This window comes from Ixodes scapularis, unplaced genomic scaffold (genome assembly GCF_016920785.2).
Source record: "Ixodes scapularis isolate PalLabHiFi unplaced genomic scaffold, ASM1692078v2 PGA_scaffold6__148_contigs__length_123643588, whole genome shotgun sequence".
In the NCBI taxonomy this organism is placed as follows: domain Eukaryota; kingdom Metazoa; phylum Arthropoda; class Arachnida; order Ixodida; family Ixodidae; genus Ixodes; species Ixodes scapularis.
Genome location: NW_024609881.1, coordinates 42,566,797 through 42,582,504, shown reverse-complemented (window position 1 = coordinate 42,582,504; position 15,708 = coordinate 42,566,797). Strand labels below are relative to the sequence as shown.

The 15,708-nt window shown below is 43.9% G+C and overlaps 2 protein-coding genes across 2 annotated transcripts in view; one reads left to right on the top strand and one right to left on the bottom strand.

Annotated features, from left to right (window-relative positions):
- LOC8039626 (MAM and LDL-receptor class A domain-containing protein 2) overlaps window positions 1-15,708 on the top strand; it is a 297,389-nt gene that overhangs the window by 110,769 nt on the left and 170,912 nt on the right. The window lies entirely within an intron of this gene.
- LOC115328346 lies at window positions 1,171-14,827 on the bottom strand. The gene is made up of 7 exons (XM_040210494.3): window positions 14,700-14,827; window positions 13,836-13,886; window positions 7,147-8,277; window positions 6,298-6,358; window positions 6,049-6,214; window positions 3,298-3,457; window positions 1,171-1,472 (listed from the first exon to the last, which is right to left on the bottom strand). The coding sequence occupies exons 3-6, from the start codon at window positions 8,275-8,277 to the stop codon at window positions 3,337-3,339; spliced, it is 1,479 nt and encodes a 492-aa protein (XP_040066428.1). The 5' UTR covers window positions 13,836-13,886; window positions 14,700-14,827; the 3' UTR covers window positions 1,171-1,472; window positions 3,298-3,336.

Genomic DNA, 15,708 nt, shown 5'->3' with positions numbered 1-15,708 from the left:
AGCCCGAGTCCTACTAGAGCGACATAAGCAACAGCCGACACAGAGAAAACACGATTGCATGCAGCATCAATGCAAAGCGAAGTTTGGCATGCTTGCATTCAGTCATGCCTCGTTCACGGAGCACACTGAGCTCGGGAACGAAGCTCGAGTGATTCAAGCCTGCCAAAGATAACACCTGTGTGAATGCTGGAGGTTTCTCAGAGCCGGCTGTTGCTGTCTGTCGCCTTTGCGGGACCAGTACACAAAGAAACATGTACAACAGAAAGTGACAGGGTAATGTCAAATTTTCTTGTAAGGTAGCGCATATACTTACTCGCTACCGATTATCGACATATTCTTAAACATTTACACTTGTTTTAACAATGCCTCCATTATTATTTAGTCTTTCTCTATTGCTGAGTAAGGCGCTGAATTCCAGTCCTGTAAAAGTCCTTGCTTCGACTTGGCAGATTGGCATGCAGTTCCAGATCATCAACATCCAGAAAGTGGCATCTTCCGAGTGCATTTGTTAACTACCTTTTGTTTCGCCTAGACTAGGACTACATTTCTCGGAAGACAAGCCGACACTGCACACGAGTCTCAAAGTAGGAGTAACGACCTCTACAGGGGCGGAATTGAGTTTTACTTTGCAATGTGAATGTGAAGAGTTTGAATAGTTATTGATAAATTACTAACTGCCTGTGAGAAACATGGCAATAATTTATTTGATGAATAAATACGCTATATTTTGCGACAAAGCATTTTGAGGCCTTATAGTTTTATACCTGCCCTTGTACATTGTTACCGCACCCTGCATACAGAATACGGCAATAGTTACTGTATTCTGTAGACGTGTGAAAGAAACATGTTTTCAAATTGGGCTCATCAACCAACATTTTGCAAGCTTCAAAAGCTCGCAGGCTTGCAGCTTTTTAGAGGGTTATTTTTAATTAGCCGAAATTCAAATTAAGTATAATGTTTCTGAGATCAACTTGAGAACTCTTTTTTTTTCTGTGGCACAGAAATGTCAGTGAGATCAAATATTCCAGATGAATTGAAATAAACCACTGATTATTTTGGGAACACGCCATATTTACACCTTCCCTACCTTCCTGGACTTATTAACGCCGGGATGTTCGCGATGAAAGAAGTCGTCAAACTTGTTAAAGAAAGAAAACATGAGATATTGTAATATTTGTAAATAACCACTTTATTTCTTGCATTCGCCACGCTTTGGCTCTGAACAGATGGCTTGTCTTCAACAGACTATTAGAAACTGCAGTTTTATTTCTTAACTTTGGCCCGCTTGGGGCTCAGACTAAATGGAATTTATTGAACATACCTACTTCGACTCTTAACTCTGCCCTCTTGGGCTCTTAACGATACACTTCCTGAGTATATACCTGGTATTCTTTTTATGGACAAAAATATTGAAGAGAACTTGCACCAGGGAAATCTTGATAGTGCCATTAGTTTGCTTGACTTGGCGGCCACTAGGAACAACAGATGTTTTAATTAACCTTTTCGTTAAAAAAATAAGCGTATAGTTACAATTAGAAACTTGATAAGCATCGTGAGAAACCACTAAATTATTCAAATTTAGAGACTAGGAGCACATGTATTGTTTCTCTGGCCTGCAAATCTGTCGTGACCTCCAAGTTTTTCCGTCTCATCATCCACATTTTCGCTTTGCCAGGCTTGCGCCTGTATGAAAAGTGGTACCTTTTGTGAAATATCACTCTTCGTACCTGCCCCCAATCCTTCTAAAATTAACAGATTTAGTGATTTCCGATTATGCCCAGCAAGTCTCTAAAACTGGTTAATATCATTGTATGCAAAACTATTTTAAAACTTAATTATCGTAAGCACTACATGCCTTATTAAATGGTTCTCTTGACTATGACCAATGGGGTGCCCACCCTATTTCTGTGAGGTGCATAGATTTTACATTAAATGAATGTGAAAACAATGCAGGTTCTCCCAGCATTTCTAATGAACAGGTTTAGTGGCTTTCGACTATGGCCAGCAAGTTTCTAATTGCAAGAATATGGCTCCGTTTACTAATTAGAAGTTAATTTAAAATATATGTTAATTAGCCACCTCCTTCCACAAACAACTTTGTAGTGTCCGCTAAGTAGAGTAAGCTGATTGCAAAATGAAGTTACCTGATGAAACTTAATGTTTTGAAAACTTGGGGCAGCTAAAACCAAACACCCAGTGTAGTGATGAAAATAATTCCTTCAGAAGGGGAACAAGGACAAAGGACAAACACAAATCTCCAAACACAGCTAGGTGACTGGTGAGCAACCGAAAAAATCCGCCTGGTCCTGGTATCGAACCCGGGACCTCTCCATTACAGGTGGAGCGCTCTACCAACTGAGCTAACCAGGGCTTAGACGTCAATAGAGCAAACGGGTTTTATCAGCTGCCACCAGTCTAACACCAACGAGGGTGAAGCTTGCAATTTAAGGTTATAATTATAATGCAATTACATGCAAGGGTGAAAGCGAGCTGCACAAGAATGATGAAAATAATCCCTGGAGAAGGGAAACAAGGACAAAGGACAAACACAAACCCGTTTGCTCTACTGACGTCTAACCCTTGGTTAGCTCAGTTGGTAGAGCGCTCCACCTGTAAGGGAGAGGTCCCGGGTTCGATACCAGGACCAGGCGGATCTTTTCGGTTGCTCACCAGTCACCTAACTGTGTTTGGGGATTTCTGTTTGTCCTTGTTCCTCTTCTCCAGGAATTATTTTCATCATTCTTGTCCAACTCGCTTGCACCCTTGCATTATAATTAAACCCAGTGTAGGGTGGCCTAAATAGTGGTAGGCTGTGAATTGGTACCTCAAAATTAGCTTCTGCACACAGCTATATCAAATTTTACCCAAACATGTATTTTAATGGCACTAGTTATCTTGCAAACGTGCATCTCTATGGTGGGCAACGACACAGACAACCAAGTCGCATCGCCAGTTGACCGCTCGATTCGACCCGCGCCCGTTTTGAAATGAGTCTTCCATTTTATGTGAAATGCGAGTACTCATTTCGCATCGGGCTCTAGCCGCTCACTGCGACTCGGTCGCCTGCATTGGTGCCCGCCATAGAGGCTACAAGGATTCTTGTCCTTATTGCTCACAGAAATGGATCTATGCTTTAGAAGTTCACAAGGTAATGTGCACCACTAGAGTACACGTGTGGTGAAAATTCAGAAGCCAATTTATCCGGTACAATTGACAGCGTACCGCTCTATTTATGCCACCTTTTTATTCCTTCCCTTTGCCTTGCTTGGGCTTAAAGATGACATTTCCGGAACATACCTTTTATTTGAATCAGGAAGGCTTTAAGACTGTTTCAGCTTAAAAGGCATATTCCTCCAGGGAAGCCATCAGCTTGGCAACCGCGGGTGACACACAGTGTTGCTTCTTCTTCTTTTTAAGAATCTTGGTGCCCCTCGGTGGGTTGATGCTTGCAATACCCCTGAAATCAAACAAACATATCTTTTTACTATAGCATTGTTCCCCATGAAACATGTATTATCTAAATACACAGGGAGATTATGGAATGCTGGCCAAAACTTTCCTACAAAAACTATGCGTTAGATAGGAAAAATATGGATGCGATGTTGGTGAGTGCCAACGACGGATTTGGCAGATGTCCATCATATGGATAATGATACATTCATTTCCAATAAGGACACCAAAGTGTTGTGAACCAGATATCTGGGTTGCCGCCATGTTCAAGATGTTTGAACCGCCGGCGGGAATTACGCGCACCGCCACATATTAATAAGTAATGATTTTAGGGAAAAGTGCGCCTGGTCGCTTAATAAGGTACACAGGGTGTTACAGTTGTCTGGAACCAAGCTTAAAAAAAAGCGGAGCATTACAGGCGAATGGAACCAACTGCATTTCTTAGCACACGTCTTGCCAGGGCCAATATCTTTTTTTATTGTGCCTAATTAAATAATTACGACTAATAACCTTGTTCTGTAAATATTTAAAGGAAATTAAAGGTGTCGATTGGAATGTTGTAGAGAGCCTGAATAAACACCCAATGGAGGAGTTTGCAATGTGGTGCACCTTGAGTGCTTCTTTTATCCAACCCCCCAAAAAAAAACGCCCACTCGCAGCACAAGCGTGCGCTGCGATTAGGGGAGTGCGATGTCATGTGGTATTCTTGGCATTTTGTGGGCGTTTTTTGAAGGCTGGAGAAAAGAACCAGGCAAAGTGTGATATAATGCAAGCACCTCCATCGAGGCCTCTTTAAAGCTCTCTACAAGCTCCCAATTGACACTTTTGCCCTTAAATCAATATTTAATCAATTAGTTTCAATGAATTAGTTTTATCAGGCTCAACAAAACAATACTCTCTTTTGCAAGATGCCTGCTGACAAATACAGTTCGTTTCAATCGCTTAGAGTGATCCCTTTTTGTTTAAAGCTTGCTTGAGAATTAAAACAGTGTAAACGTAAATGAGAACAAAACCCTACTCCCGGACTTGCTGAACAATAAATTGTTCAATGCGTGCCAAGGAATAAGACATTTTGTTTAAGAAAAAAAATTTCTCTAAAATAGCCTTAACAAAAATGCTGGCTAGAGAAGCATGGTAACTGTGTTAATCAGCCATGTTTACATTTCAATGAACACTTGTGGTACTTTTATTCGGGAGTTTTTGTTCCAGGTGTTTGTCTACACAACTATTTCATGTTTCACGTATATCAGTAGAAAAAAATGGTAACCTCTGCCAGTCGATCGACTTATAGAGCCTTCAAAGAGGTAGTTTTGTCGGGCACTTTAGCACCACTTGGAGTGTTCCATCCTGTTTCGCTAGTTTCAGTCAACTAGCTTGTTTCATATTTTACAGATGTGCAATCTAAAAGTGCACGTCTGTTCTTCCATCCCCCTTTAGTCGTTTAAATGTATATTAGTTGTCATTCTCTAGAAAATAAACTCAGCTGCTGTGGAGACTTCATACTGTTACCTTTGTTTCTCGCCATCCTAGCATCACAGTGTAAACTAGAATGTGGACAGTGAGAGCATGGGGTCTTGTGAAGCTGAAGTGCTGATGGTGACACTGGCACTGACTTTAAAATATTTTACTATTACCTTGGACGTGCAAGTTTTCTTTGGCACGTTTCTCAGGAATATTTAATGACAGCATAGAGCACAGAGGCACAAAATATATAGCTTCTCTGGTGGAGTGCTTAATATTGAGAATGAAAACAATATAGTGTCCACGATATTCCTTGCCATCTGAAAACAATAACTCTTGCACGAGGTGTGCAGTAATTACGGATCAGGGCTTAACACAAAAGAGAGCACGCTGCTATCGATACATTTACAGGAGGTGGAAGCCATGCATTTTCTGGGCGTATAAACGGTCTCCCTTTCACCATGTGCAGCTGAAATGCCCTTCATTCCAATTGATGAAGTCGTGTGCAAATGAGACTAGACTGCACCCACTGATGAGTGTAATGAGCAAGGTGAGATGGGTTTGTGTATGTGTGCATGCGCATGTTTGCATGTGTGCGCGTGCGTGTGTGTTTGTGCGTGAGGAGGGAAGGTGGTCGCCGGACCACATTGCAGTATTTTAGGGCTCCCGGGACTGGAAAATTGCTTACTTATGGTTTACACTATGCTATTTTCGAGCCAACTAGCCCAAGATAAAAAATGACATAGTTCATCTTTTTTGTTTTCAACAACAGCAATCATTTCTCCCACGACATGTATGGGGTTAGACTTTCATCACAAAATGATTAACATCACTCATAAAACTGTCTTAAAAACTGACCTCATTTGTGCAAAAAAAGTTTCCTTTATGCACTATATCGTTGTGAATATGCCATTCAGCTTTGTGGCCCCTGAGAAGTAATTTCTGTAGTTAGAATGATCCAAATGAAACAATGAAAACATTAGCTTGAGGTCTTAGCATGCAAAATCAAAGCATTGTAAGAAATCAGCAGGCACTGGGGTTCTTCCAATGGAAGCTATGTTTTGTGTAAAGGATACATCTTTCATATGACAAGCAGATCAAATTTAACAATAAAAGCAGGGGTGATGAAGCACTTACCTTTGAATAAATTCAAGTGTAAGGCCCACTTCTTCTGGGAACGAAATGTTCAACACAAAATAGAGCAGGAACATCAACTTGAATGAGCCTGCCCTGTTGCTTGTGGTCATCACCGGCACTGTGTCAACACAAATTGTGAACTCGCTTGCTGTGTAGTTGTTGGCTCCTATAAATAACAATTGATGCAGTATGAGAACAGAACTCGTCCACCTTCATGCTTCGGGCCAGAATTTGAAAGCACATACTGACCTTTAACACATATGATCGGGCTTGGGTCCATATCACCCAGATCCGAGTCAGTGGCATTCTCCTGAAAGACAAAGAGTAAACAAAAATGAGGATAGACGACCTAATGTCCTTTTAGTATGACTCGTGCTATGTCTAAGCACTTGGGTCTAATTTGCTTTTGCCACATTTAGAGGGCAAGCTACTTGAATGTTTTCAAGAATTCTACATAAACAAACAATTTTGAACAATTCAAAGGTACTGCCTGAGGCTAGCTCAGGCTAGCAGCGCCTTCACACCTAACGGAGAGAGTAAGCCCTGGCACGAAAAGAACTGACACGTTGTTGCTATATGTTGTTTTTGTGCAAGGTAGTGAATTCGATAAATGACGCACCGTCTCAAGCGGATGTAGTGAGGATTAGTGCAAGAAAACGCAGACGCCTGAAGCACCGTTTAGCGCCATTTCTTTTTGTGTTCCGAAAAAGCACAACAAAGCCTCTTCTTTATCTTATTCATGAAATGTTAAACTCGAATTACAGATGACATAATTGAAATTCATTTTTAACTCAGTAAAAGTGACTTGGATTTGTTTTTTATCTTTAATGTCTTTGTAACTGTGCTCTTTGTTTTACGAGTTGCGTGGTGTGCATACTACTAAGGCCTAGAGCTGTTTGTGGCGCACAGTAAACAGATTGAATAAAAAAAATAGTGTATCACACCCATTTTTGACTAATAATACCGCCCGCGGTGCTTCTATTCCATTTTCACGTGACATCTTGATGATTTACTTCTATTTTAGATTTCTGTAGATCTACTTCGCTTAAAAAACGTAAAGCAACCGTTATACTAAGGGCATTGAATACAAAAACTTACCTCAACATTTTTGAAGATCAATTCAATGTCTTCACCGAAGATTGCCAGCAGCAGGAGCGGAGTGCTGTCATATTCGGGGGTCACATTTTTTAGAGTTTTTTTAGCATCCTCAATGTCCTTAAGGCACTTCTTCACAGCCTCGTTCTTCAGTTGACTGTAGGCGTACCTGTACAGTTGTACTCCAACCTTTTTCATGTTATCATCAAAGACTTCGCTGACGTTGAATCCGAGCAGTAGCTCTGCATGATTGAGAAAATGGTGCTCCTCAAACAGGAAAGGCCAGTCCTCTTTCACCTTGCCTACCCCCTTGGAGCTGTTGATCAGTAGCCTCTGGGTTGCGTAAGTCTCACTCATGAGTTTTCTGACTAGTCTATCATCCCGAGATACCCTGCGATATTCTGTTACCAGACGTTCTCTCTTTTCATCCTGAGTGTAGGCTGTCTCTCCTGGAGGCAGCTCAGGCTTCCAGGCCACGCATCCGTAGGAGTCCCGACGGTCTGTCTTTGCGGGCTGATGAAACGCATCAGGGTCGGATGTGCTCTCTTCTGGAAGAGGTTGCGCTAGGGGCCTCTTCTTGTTATTTACACAATTCTCTAGTTTCCAGAGCAAAGTTTCAACGCCTTGTCCAATAACTGTGCCTTGCAGCATGTCTTGAAATGACAACGGATACTTAGCTACAATCTTTGAAGCGATTACCCTCAGGTGGCGCCTGCCCGGCGAGAAGCTCTCCTGGATAATTCTGTTACTCAATTGCCTCACCATTTGGTTCAGGTCAGACTTTGTTGGCCTTGCATTCTTGTAGCATGCTTCCAGAAGCCTCTGTGGAAACGAATCCCATGGAATGGAGAAGTCTTCGCTCCAATTCTCGAAACGTGAGGTGCTTGGAAGAGGAACACTCGCTGTAGGTTGTGCAGCAGGTATGGGTGCCTTGGTTGTCACACTGACTTCGCGAAACCTTTCCAAAAGGATCCTTCTATTCACTGGGTTTAGGAGGTCCAGGTCGCTCTCCTCAATGTACTTTAGATGCTCCATGGTTGCTACACCGCACTCTTCTAGCTTGGAAACAACAGTTTCCACATCTTCTGATGGGAGGCTTGGCAGCCAGCCGGCAATAAGCGATGAAAGCTCCATCTAAGAGAGACAATGTAAGGAAATCATTAAATCAAATCCAAAACTGCATGCTTCAGCACCACAATGGGGCGCTGTGCTTGGCCCAGCCGGTATGCTTCAAGAGGAACATAGTCAATTATGCTGCTTGGAGTAACACATTTCAAACTTCCAGATTCACAATCATAGAGGTTATACAACTGCATTGAAGGTTCCAAGGACGACCGGGTGACTCGTACAAGGAAGCACATCGCAGGGCCTTTTGCCAGAATTAGAATTATCTGACCAAACACCAGCCGATCATCTTCTCGTGATAAGACCAGAATCATGTCCCTCCTGTACGCAAGTCCTCGGTACTCGGCATTATAGGCGTAGTAGATATCATCATCAGATCCAAAAAAATCCTTTATGACCTTTCGAATGTCATCACTGTATAGACTCAACTGAAGTCTTGATGCAGATGTGAAAGGATAGGCAGTTGGAAAGAGGCAACCAGATGCCTTGTATGCTTGGAGAAGCTGGTGTCGTTCAGCTAGGGTGGATGTGATATTTTTGAAGTTTTGACAATTTCTCGCGCATTTTCTGAAGTAACCGTGCTTGCTTTCACAGCGCATAGTCCAAACTCTTATTAATGGGCCAAACTGCATGATGAGGTAAGGATAGTGCGCAAGAAAGTGGTGCTTAGGTCGTAGAGAACAAAATGGAAACAGCTCTAGTCTCCCTAGAAGATAATCCTCAATCAGGTCCTTCAGCCGCATTATCATTGGAAGCGAGATGGCTGGAGTGCAGATCAGCTGGACGATCTCTGAGAGCATCAACACCTGCTGCCACACAGGATCATCGAGATCTAGTACTTTGCCGAAAACAAACACAGGCAGGAACCTTAGCATGTTCCAGTTCTGAACTGCATGCCCGCTCAGCTTCTGCTTTAAATTCACTTCCGAGGGGCGATCATTTGCATCTCCTTGCTTGAAATTAAATAAGGAGATGCTTCTGTTTAACTCTTCCAGTGTGAACCACCTGCACTTGTGGACGAAGTATTGTACATACAATGCAATATCATAAGACACAACACCCTCAAACAAATCGTGACCTAGACAAGGTGGCAGGCCCGGTGCACACACATGGAAGTACCTCAAGCGATTAAACAATGAGTCAAATTTCACTCCTTCGTGAACAATGAGCGTGTCATCTTGACTCAAAATTGTTAGAGACCTGTCATAGTTGGACTTTTTCCTCAGCTCGAAAGTGCCAGTCAGATTGGACTCAACAAACATATCTTTTTTCTCTGTTAAACAAAACCGACACATGTGCTTTGCTTTGCTAAAGTTCTCAACAAAGCCACCTATTGTGTGGCTTCCCAGATTGTCACCAAGGATCGCCACAACAGCTCCATACAGGTTCTTGCCGTCTCTCAGCTGACAGCTTCCGTTTTCAAGCCTCCGGATGTCCTCTAGCAGTGGTGCAAATACCTTTTCTTGCCCGAAAAACTCAAAGTCGGACTCTTTACATAGAAGCACAAGTTGAATTGCGTGAATGCGTGATCTGTTCCATGGGTAGAGGTTTCCGAGCATGAAGTACACTGCAAGTATCTTGTGCTTTTTCTTTGCTGAGCCAAGGGGATTCACGACTTCAAATGCATCTTGAAACAGCAGCAACTTCACGGCATCCGACTGCTGATCAAACAAGGGAATTGACTTGTGCACTATTCCATCCACAAAGTCCCGGAGTACGCCCTCTTCCGTGCTAAGTGGATTCAAACACTGACTGACAACTGACTCATCATACAGCAATGCCTTGAGAGTGTCAATTATTGGGACGTAATGAAACGTAGCATCTTGATTTTTCTTGTTCTTTCCCAACAGGATCGCTACAGGCTCTACATAACTGAACCTCTCCTTGAAGTATTCTTTACGGGCGTATGGTGACCGTAGCACACCTGAGCTGCTGTGTGCTTTGAGTATCTGGTCATTGTCAGATAAGAGGTGTAGGACTTCCTGAGATGTGCTGTCACTAATTCCAACAGAATCCAGTTTTCTTCTTAATTCTGATAACATTTGCTCCAAATTATTGTTCTGCAAGTCAAAGAACGCCTCACTGATAATTTGCACTGTGGACGATGGCACCAGATGCTCGGACAGAAGACGTAGATACAGGAGCCCAAAAGCATCAATTACTTGACTCTGATTTCTCACAAAGTCACCGTTCGATTGAGACCCCACATCACATGACGCACCAACCTCCTGATCAGGAGAATGATCGAAGCTGTCGAGAGATCTCTGTTCATCTACGTGAGCCTGTTGCATTGCAAATCGGTGACAGCGTGATATATGAGATTCAAACGATGACTTCTTCTTGTAGGTCCTAGTGCATCCAGGGAAAGGGCATGTAATCGCCTCCAGTTGCAAAATGTGACCTTTCAGATGACAGATTAGTGACTTCAAATTGCTGCAGACTTGAAGACAAGTGGCTACACTGCACGCAAGTGGAACAGCCTCGTGAAGCAGAGCAAGGGGTGCCTCAAATCTACTCCAGTATTTGTGGTCACGTGACAGGTGGCTATAGACGGAACCAATCTTCCTGAATACCCTCTTGCATCCTGAGAGGGGGCACTGAATCTGCATGTTGCTGGCATTCTTATGCAATGTAACGTGCTTCAGAAAGAGTGATAAACTGGTACAGCAGCAATGACAAATGCTGCAGGTGTACATTGCACTGAAAAAAAAATTGATTGAATTAGATAAGTACTCCGCAGTAAAGATAAACAAAAATGCAGAACCAGTCATTCAATTGATTTGTTTAGAGGTAGCTGGTCTGAATGCTGAACGGTCTCTTGTGAAACTGTTATAATGCAAAAAAAAAAAAAAGACAAAGGGCCAAGGCAAGAAAAAGGCAAACAATTCTGTCAACACCTGCAAAAGGGGCGTGTCAGTTCTGCATCATACTTACTTTGGCTTTCATTAAATTCACTGTTCTGAAAGTTGACACAACTGCTAAATCTGGGCATAACGAGGTAATGTGGTTTACGCATGCAATGTCGTGACATATTTTCTGGGAATCTATGGGCACGCAGGCATTTTTTTACATGTTTCGGATTTTCGAAAGACTTGGAGGTGCTGGCAATTTTACCGAATTAATAAAAAAAATATTTTTTTCTTGGCCAACCTTGTTTTGACACGCGAAGTATTTTGCTGTTTTGATCTGTCTGCATGTAGACCCTTGGCTACAAAGCAGCAAGGCGATCGTTGGGATAGCACCGGACATAACTGTGCGCTCCTTGTTTATATTTTTTTACACATCCTCAAATGCGACTGTTTGTGGCAGTTACAGCGTTACAGAGGCTTGCCAACACAAATTGAGGAGGGCTTGAGACAGTTGAGGTCCATAACCTCTGGGATGGTGTGCAATGTAATGTGCACCGTCCCGGACGTCAGGGGACAAGGAGATAGGTACAAAGAGGGCAGTCCTGGAGGCTAACAGGACAATTTGGAGACTGAGCTTTAAGAACGGATATGAAGTTACGAATGTGAACAGGGAGATATATCAGGATAGACCGATTCCCCTCCTTCTGCCGAGGCGGCAGCCACTATGGGGAACTCACAGGGATGCGGATGAGGCGGAGGATGGGCTCTTGGGCAAAGGCTTTTTTAAAGGCCGACAAAGGCCTCGGGCAGCTGGGGGTTCTAATGCGAATAGAAAGGTTGGGACGAAGCAACTTTCCGGCGTGAAAAAAGCGCCGAAAGTTGCCGGCGCTTGCCGGAGAACAACCACCCGAACACCGCGCGTTTGGCTGATCCTCACCACGCGAACGCTTTTGCCGGACATTGACCACTTGAATTCACCATTAACTTCATAGTAATAGTTATAAAATATTATGAAACCAACTTTTTTAATAAAAACAATTCTACCTCTTTCATAAGGACATCGGGGAAAATGTCCTATCTGTTATGCTAGGCACACGTATGCAGACACAAATCGAAATGTTCTTAAACGTATAGTATTCGCAAGTTCCAGCATTAGTCGGTATCGTGGAAAGTGAGTCGAATCTGCTCTCTTCTGATCATTGCCCTGCTAGAGATGTGAATCATTTCAAGCAGCACCAACTGTGATGCTGCTATCGAAGGGTTCATGCCTATAAATACGTAAGAAATGTCCTCCCGCAAAGATAGAAAAGGATTTCGATGCGGATTGATGAAGTCTCGTCTCAGCCTGCGACGAGCGCAGAAGTGTTCTTCAAGCTCGCTGTATTCTGCGCCCGAAATTTGATTCCAGCTTCTGGCGGATTATATGCGTCGCGCTTCGGCCCCCGCTCCGGCCAGGCGCGCTTCGTACGAAATCAGACTCTGCCAACCTAGTCGAAACCATGTCGCCTGCGAACTCGCACGATTCTGCTGAACCAGACGATCACACCATAAATTCCTCTGGAAAGATTATCGGACACACGACTGCCAAACCTGACATGAGTAAAAGGACGTAAAGCCAGCAATAATGGGCAGACTCCCTCATACGATGTCATGAACTCGGAATGGATGTTTTGCGCAAGGTATCGTTAGTGACGTCCCCATTTGTTAACACTGGCAGAGAAGGGGAAAAAAAAACGGCTTTACGAAGACATGCAAAAGCACCTGATTGAAGAGGCATTCAACACAATGCATCATGCAATTGCTTTCCAATGAACACGCTAGTGCGTACAATCAAACGCTTCATAAAGCAGCTCAGCTAACTGCGTAAAAATGCAAAAATGAGCACCAAGACCGTTTTACCAACACTGTTTTACTAGGCATCAGCACGTACGTGCACAGTATGCTAAATGAAACAACGTTGCAGAAATGTTGTGGTTCATGATTTATTCAACAATCGCGAAGTTTGTTACAAACCACTGGCACAGATAGTTGTTGCTCAGTAACTACATACTAGCAGCAAAACCACAAAAATATCTTCACATATTACAGAATGTGCACTTGGACTTTGAAAACGCAAAATAAAGCCTATTTAGCCTACCTTTGTTGTCAGACCTAATCTTCAAAGTCTACACGAAACCACGTGTCAAGACCGTTTTGAAGTAGCCCGATCCCTTCCCGTCAACGTTTTCGATCACTGCTACCGTATGCTCGTAGTCTCCGCTGAGGATCATCCACCCGTCGAACACGCACACACGCTGACACCGTGCAGGAGACATTCTCCAGTGCCGAGACGGTGCGAAGCTTCAAGCCAGGCAAAGCGAGCAGCGTTGTTCGGCGGATCCGGCGACGAGCGGACGCAGGTCGAGCGCCGTCGATCCCAGTTGAGCTTTCGAGCTTCCCGTGGCTTTCGGCATCGTAATTCGATGCGGCAGCGGCGCGGTGGATCAGCAGATCACGGTACCTCTGTTTATCGAACTAGCATCGTGTTATGTGCCGTTTCTCGTTCATTATAAACCTCCCTCGCCTATGCTTCGTACTTGCTCGAGTGAAATTATTCATCCTTATTGTACTTCAGTAAATAGTTGCCTGAGCGGCGACACCGTAGCTGGAACTTGCGAATACAAGCCTCAATGGAAAATGCATTTATACAATTAGTTTGGTGGTAATTGTTGCGCTCACCTGTTTTTAGCGGATACCTCGGGCGAATGACATGGCAGCCCCCGTGGGTTCCTGAAGGAGTAAAATATTTACATTTAAAAACAAATTTAAACTGACCTAACAATAGATCACACGAAACTTTTCAAGCGCGGTACAACCGGCAAGCTAACGTCTTCAGGTTCGGTTCAGGGAGAAATAGCACGCGGCCCGTACGCAGATTGGCTGCCGCTCACAACCCATTTCCGCCGCCGAGCTTGCCGAACCCTTGGCGGCAGTGATGTCCATCCCCCGCACCGCACCGCACTGCACCGCACCGCACCACCACACCTCCGCATTTACTTGACAGTTCCGAGAGAGCCCGAATTGAGGTGCGAGGTGTGACAGCTTGTACGACAAAGAACCGCCGCGTACCAAGCTCCGCTTTCTAAAACGTGTTCTTTTGCTAAACAACTTTCGATAACATGGCGCTCAATCAGACGCAGTTAACACGCTGCAGCGTGCGCTACCCGCACGCCTTCCTCAGTGTCGGTGTTGTTCAACGGTATCTGGCGCAACACCGCAACACTTCCAAGCATGTTTAAAACGGGCGCCTGTAACGGAAAAAAACTGTGAGTGCGCAGGCGAGCTGGTGGATGTTGATCAGAATGCAGAAAACCCGAGACGGTGGTAAAAGCAGGGAAACGGTGTCGAAGAAGAAAGACTTCCTTCTTCGACACCGTTTCCGAAGACCGAAAGTCTTTCTTCTTCGACACCGCTTCCCTGCTTTGGCCTGTAACGGGCTCGCGAACACTACGTATTTGGTTCAACATACGGCGTGGTCGCTTTTGCACACCTAGCTTGCGCGGAGTATGGAGATAAAAAAAAAGATAAAAAAAAAACACTCACCTCGTAATGAACGGATCCTCGTCCAAACAAAGACGCCAGGAAAAAACTGGCGAACCCGCGAAGATTTCGCCGCTTTGCAGCCTCCTTCGCGTGGCTGGCGTGGCGGCGAGGCCAACGGGGCTCCTTCTCCAGGCCTTTTCATTTCAGTAGTTACCCGAGCGGCGGGTAGAGGGCGCTGGCGCATTCGCCGCCATTGAGTGGTTTCAATTTGGTTGGTTTCGGTTTCAGCGCGCTCGCGGCTGTGTTTATGTGTTCAGTTTCGCCTAAGTTCGTGATGCAAATGTGGCCGTTATAGTACACAATAAATAAAACTGTGGTACTGAGCCAATTTGAGAACCACAAAGTGGTTTCCAGTCATATTCGCAACTTTTTTACGAACACTTTATGATGTATCTGGTCATGTTCGTCGTTAATTTCGGTCAGGTTCGGCGGCAAAACAATATATGACGCACAGGGAGGATTTCCATCGTCTAAGGCCGTACCCACTGACCCTATAGTTTCTAGAAAAATTAACGAATGAAGAGACTAATGAGTCGATGTATAGTAAAAATGCAGGCCCCCAATTTGATTAAAAACCTCCTGAATCGCGAAAAACACACGAAGTCGCAAGTTCACTGCTCAGTGTCCGATTTTCGCGGACACCAAACTTTTTGTGAACCTTAGAGATTCGAAATGTCTCCTATAATACACGGATATTCTAAGAAATGAGTGATATATGCTCGGGGTGTTTTCTTTAAAGAAATTAAGTACTCGAGATATAATTCTATACTCCGTCCTAGCTCGGAAAAGGGGGAGGGGGGGGGGGGGTGAGGATTCCTTTACCTATTGACTTGCTAAAGTACTTATAACAGCATTTCATACCATTTGAGTTAGAAAATTAACTATTTGTTTTACTGGCAATTGATTACGATGTGCTTGACACATGAGATAAGGGACAGGCCCATCAATTGAAGTCTGAAAATTTGTCTTTGTATAAACTTTGCCAAATAAAATTAAAGGGCCCGGGAGT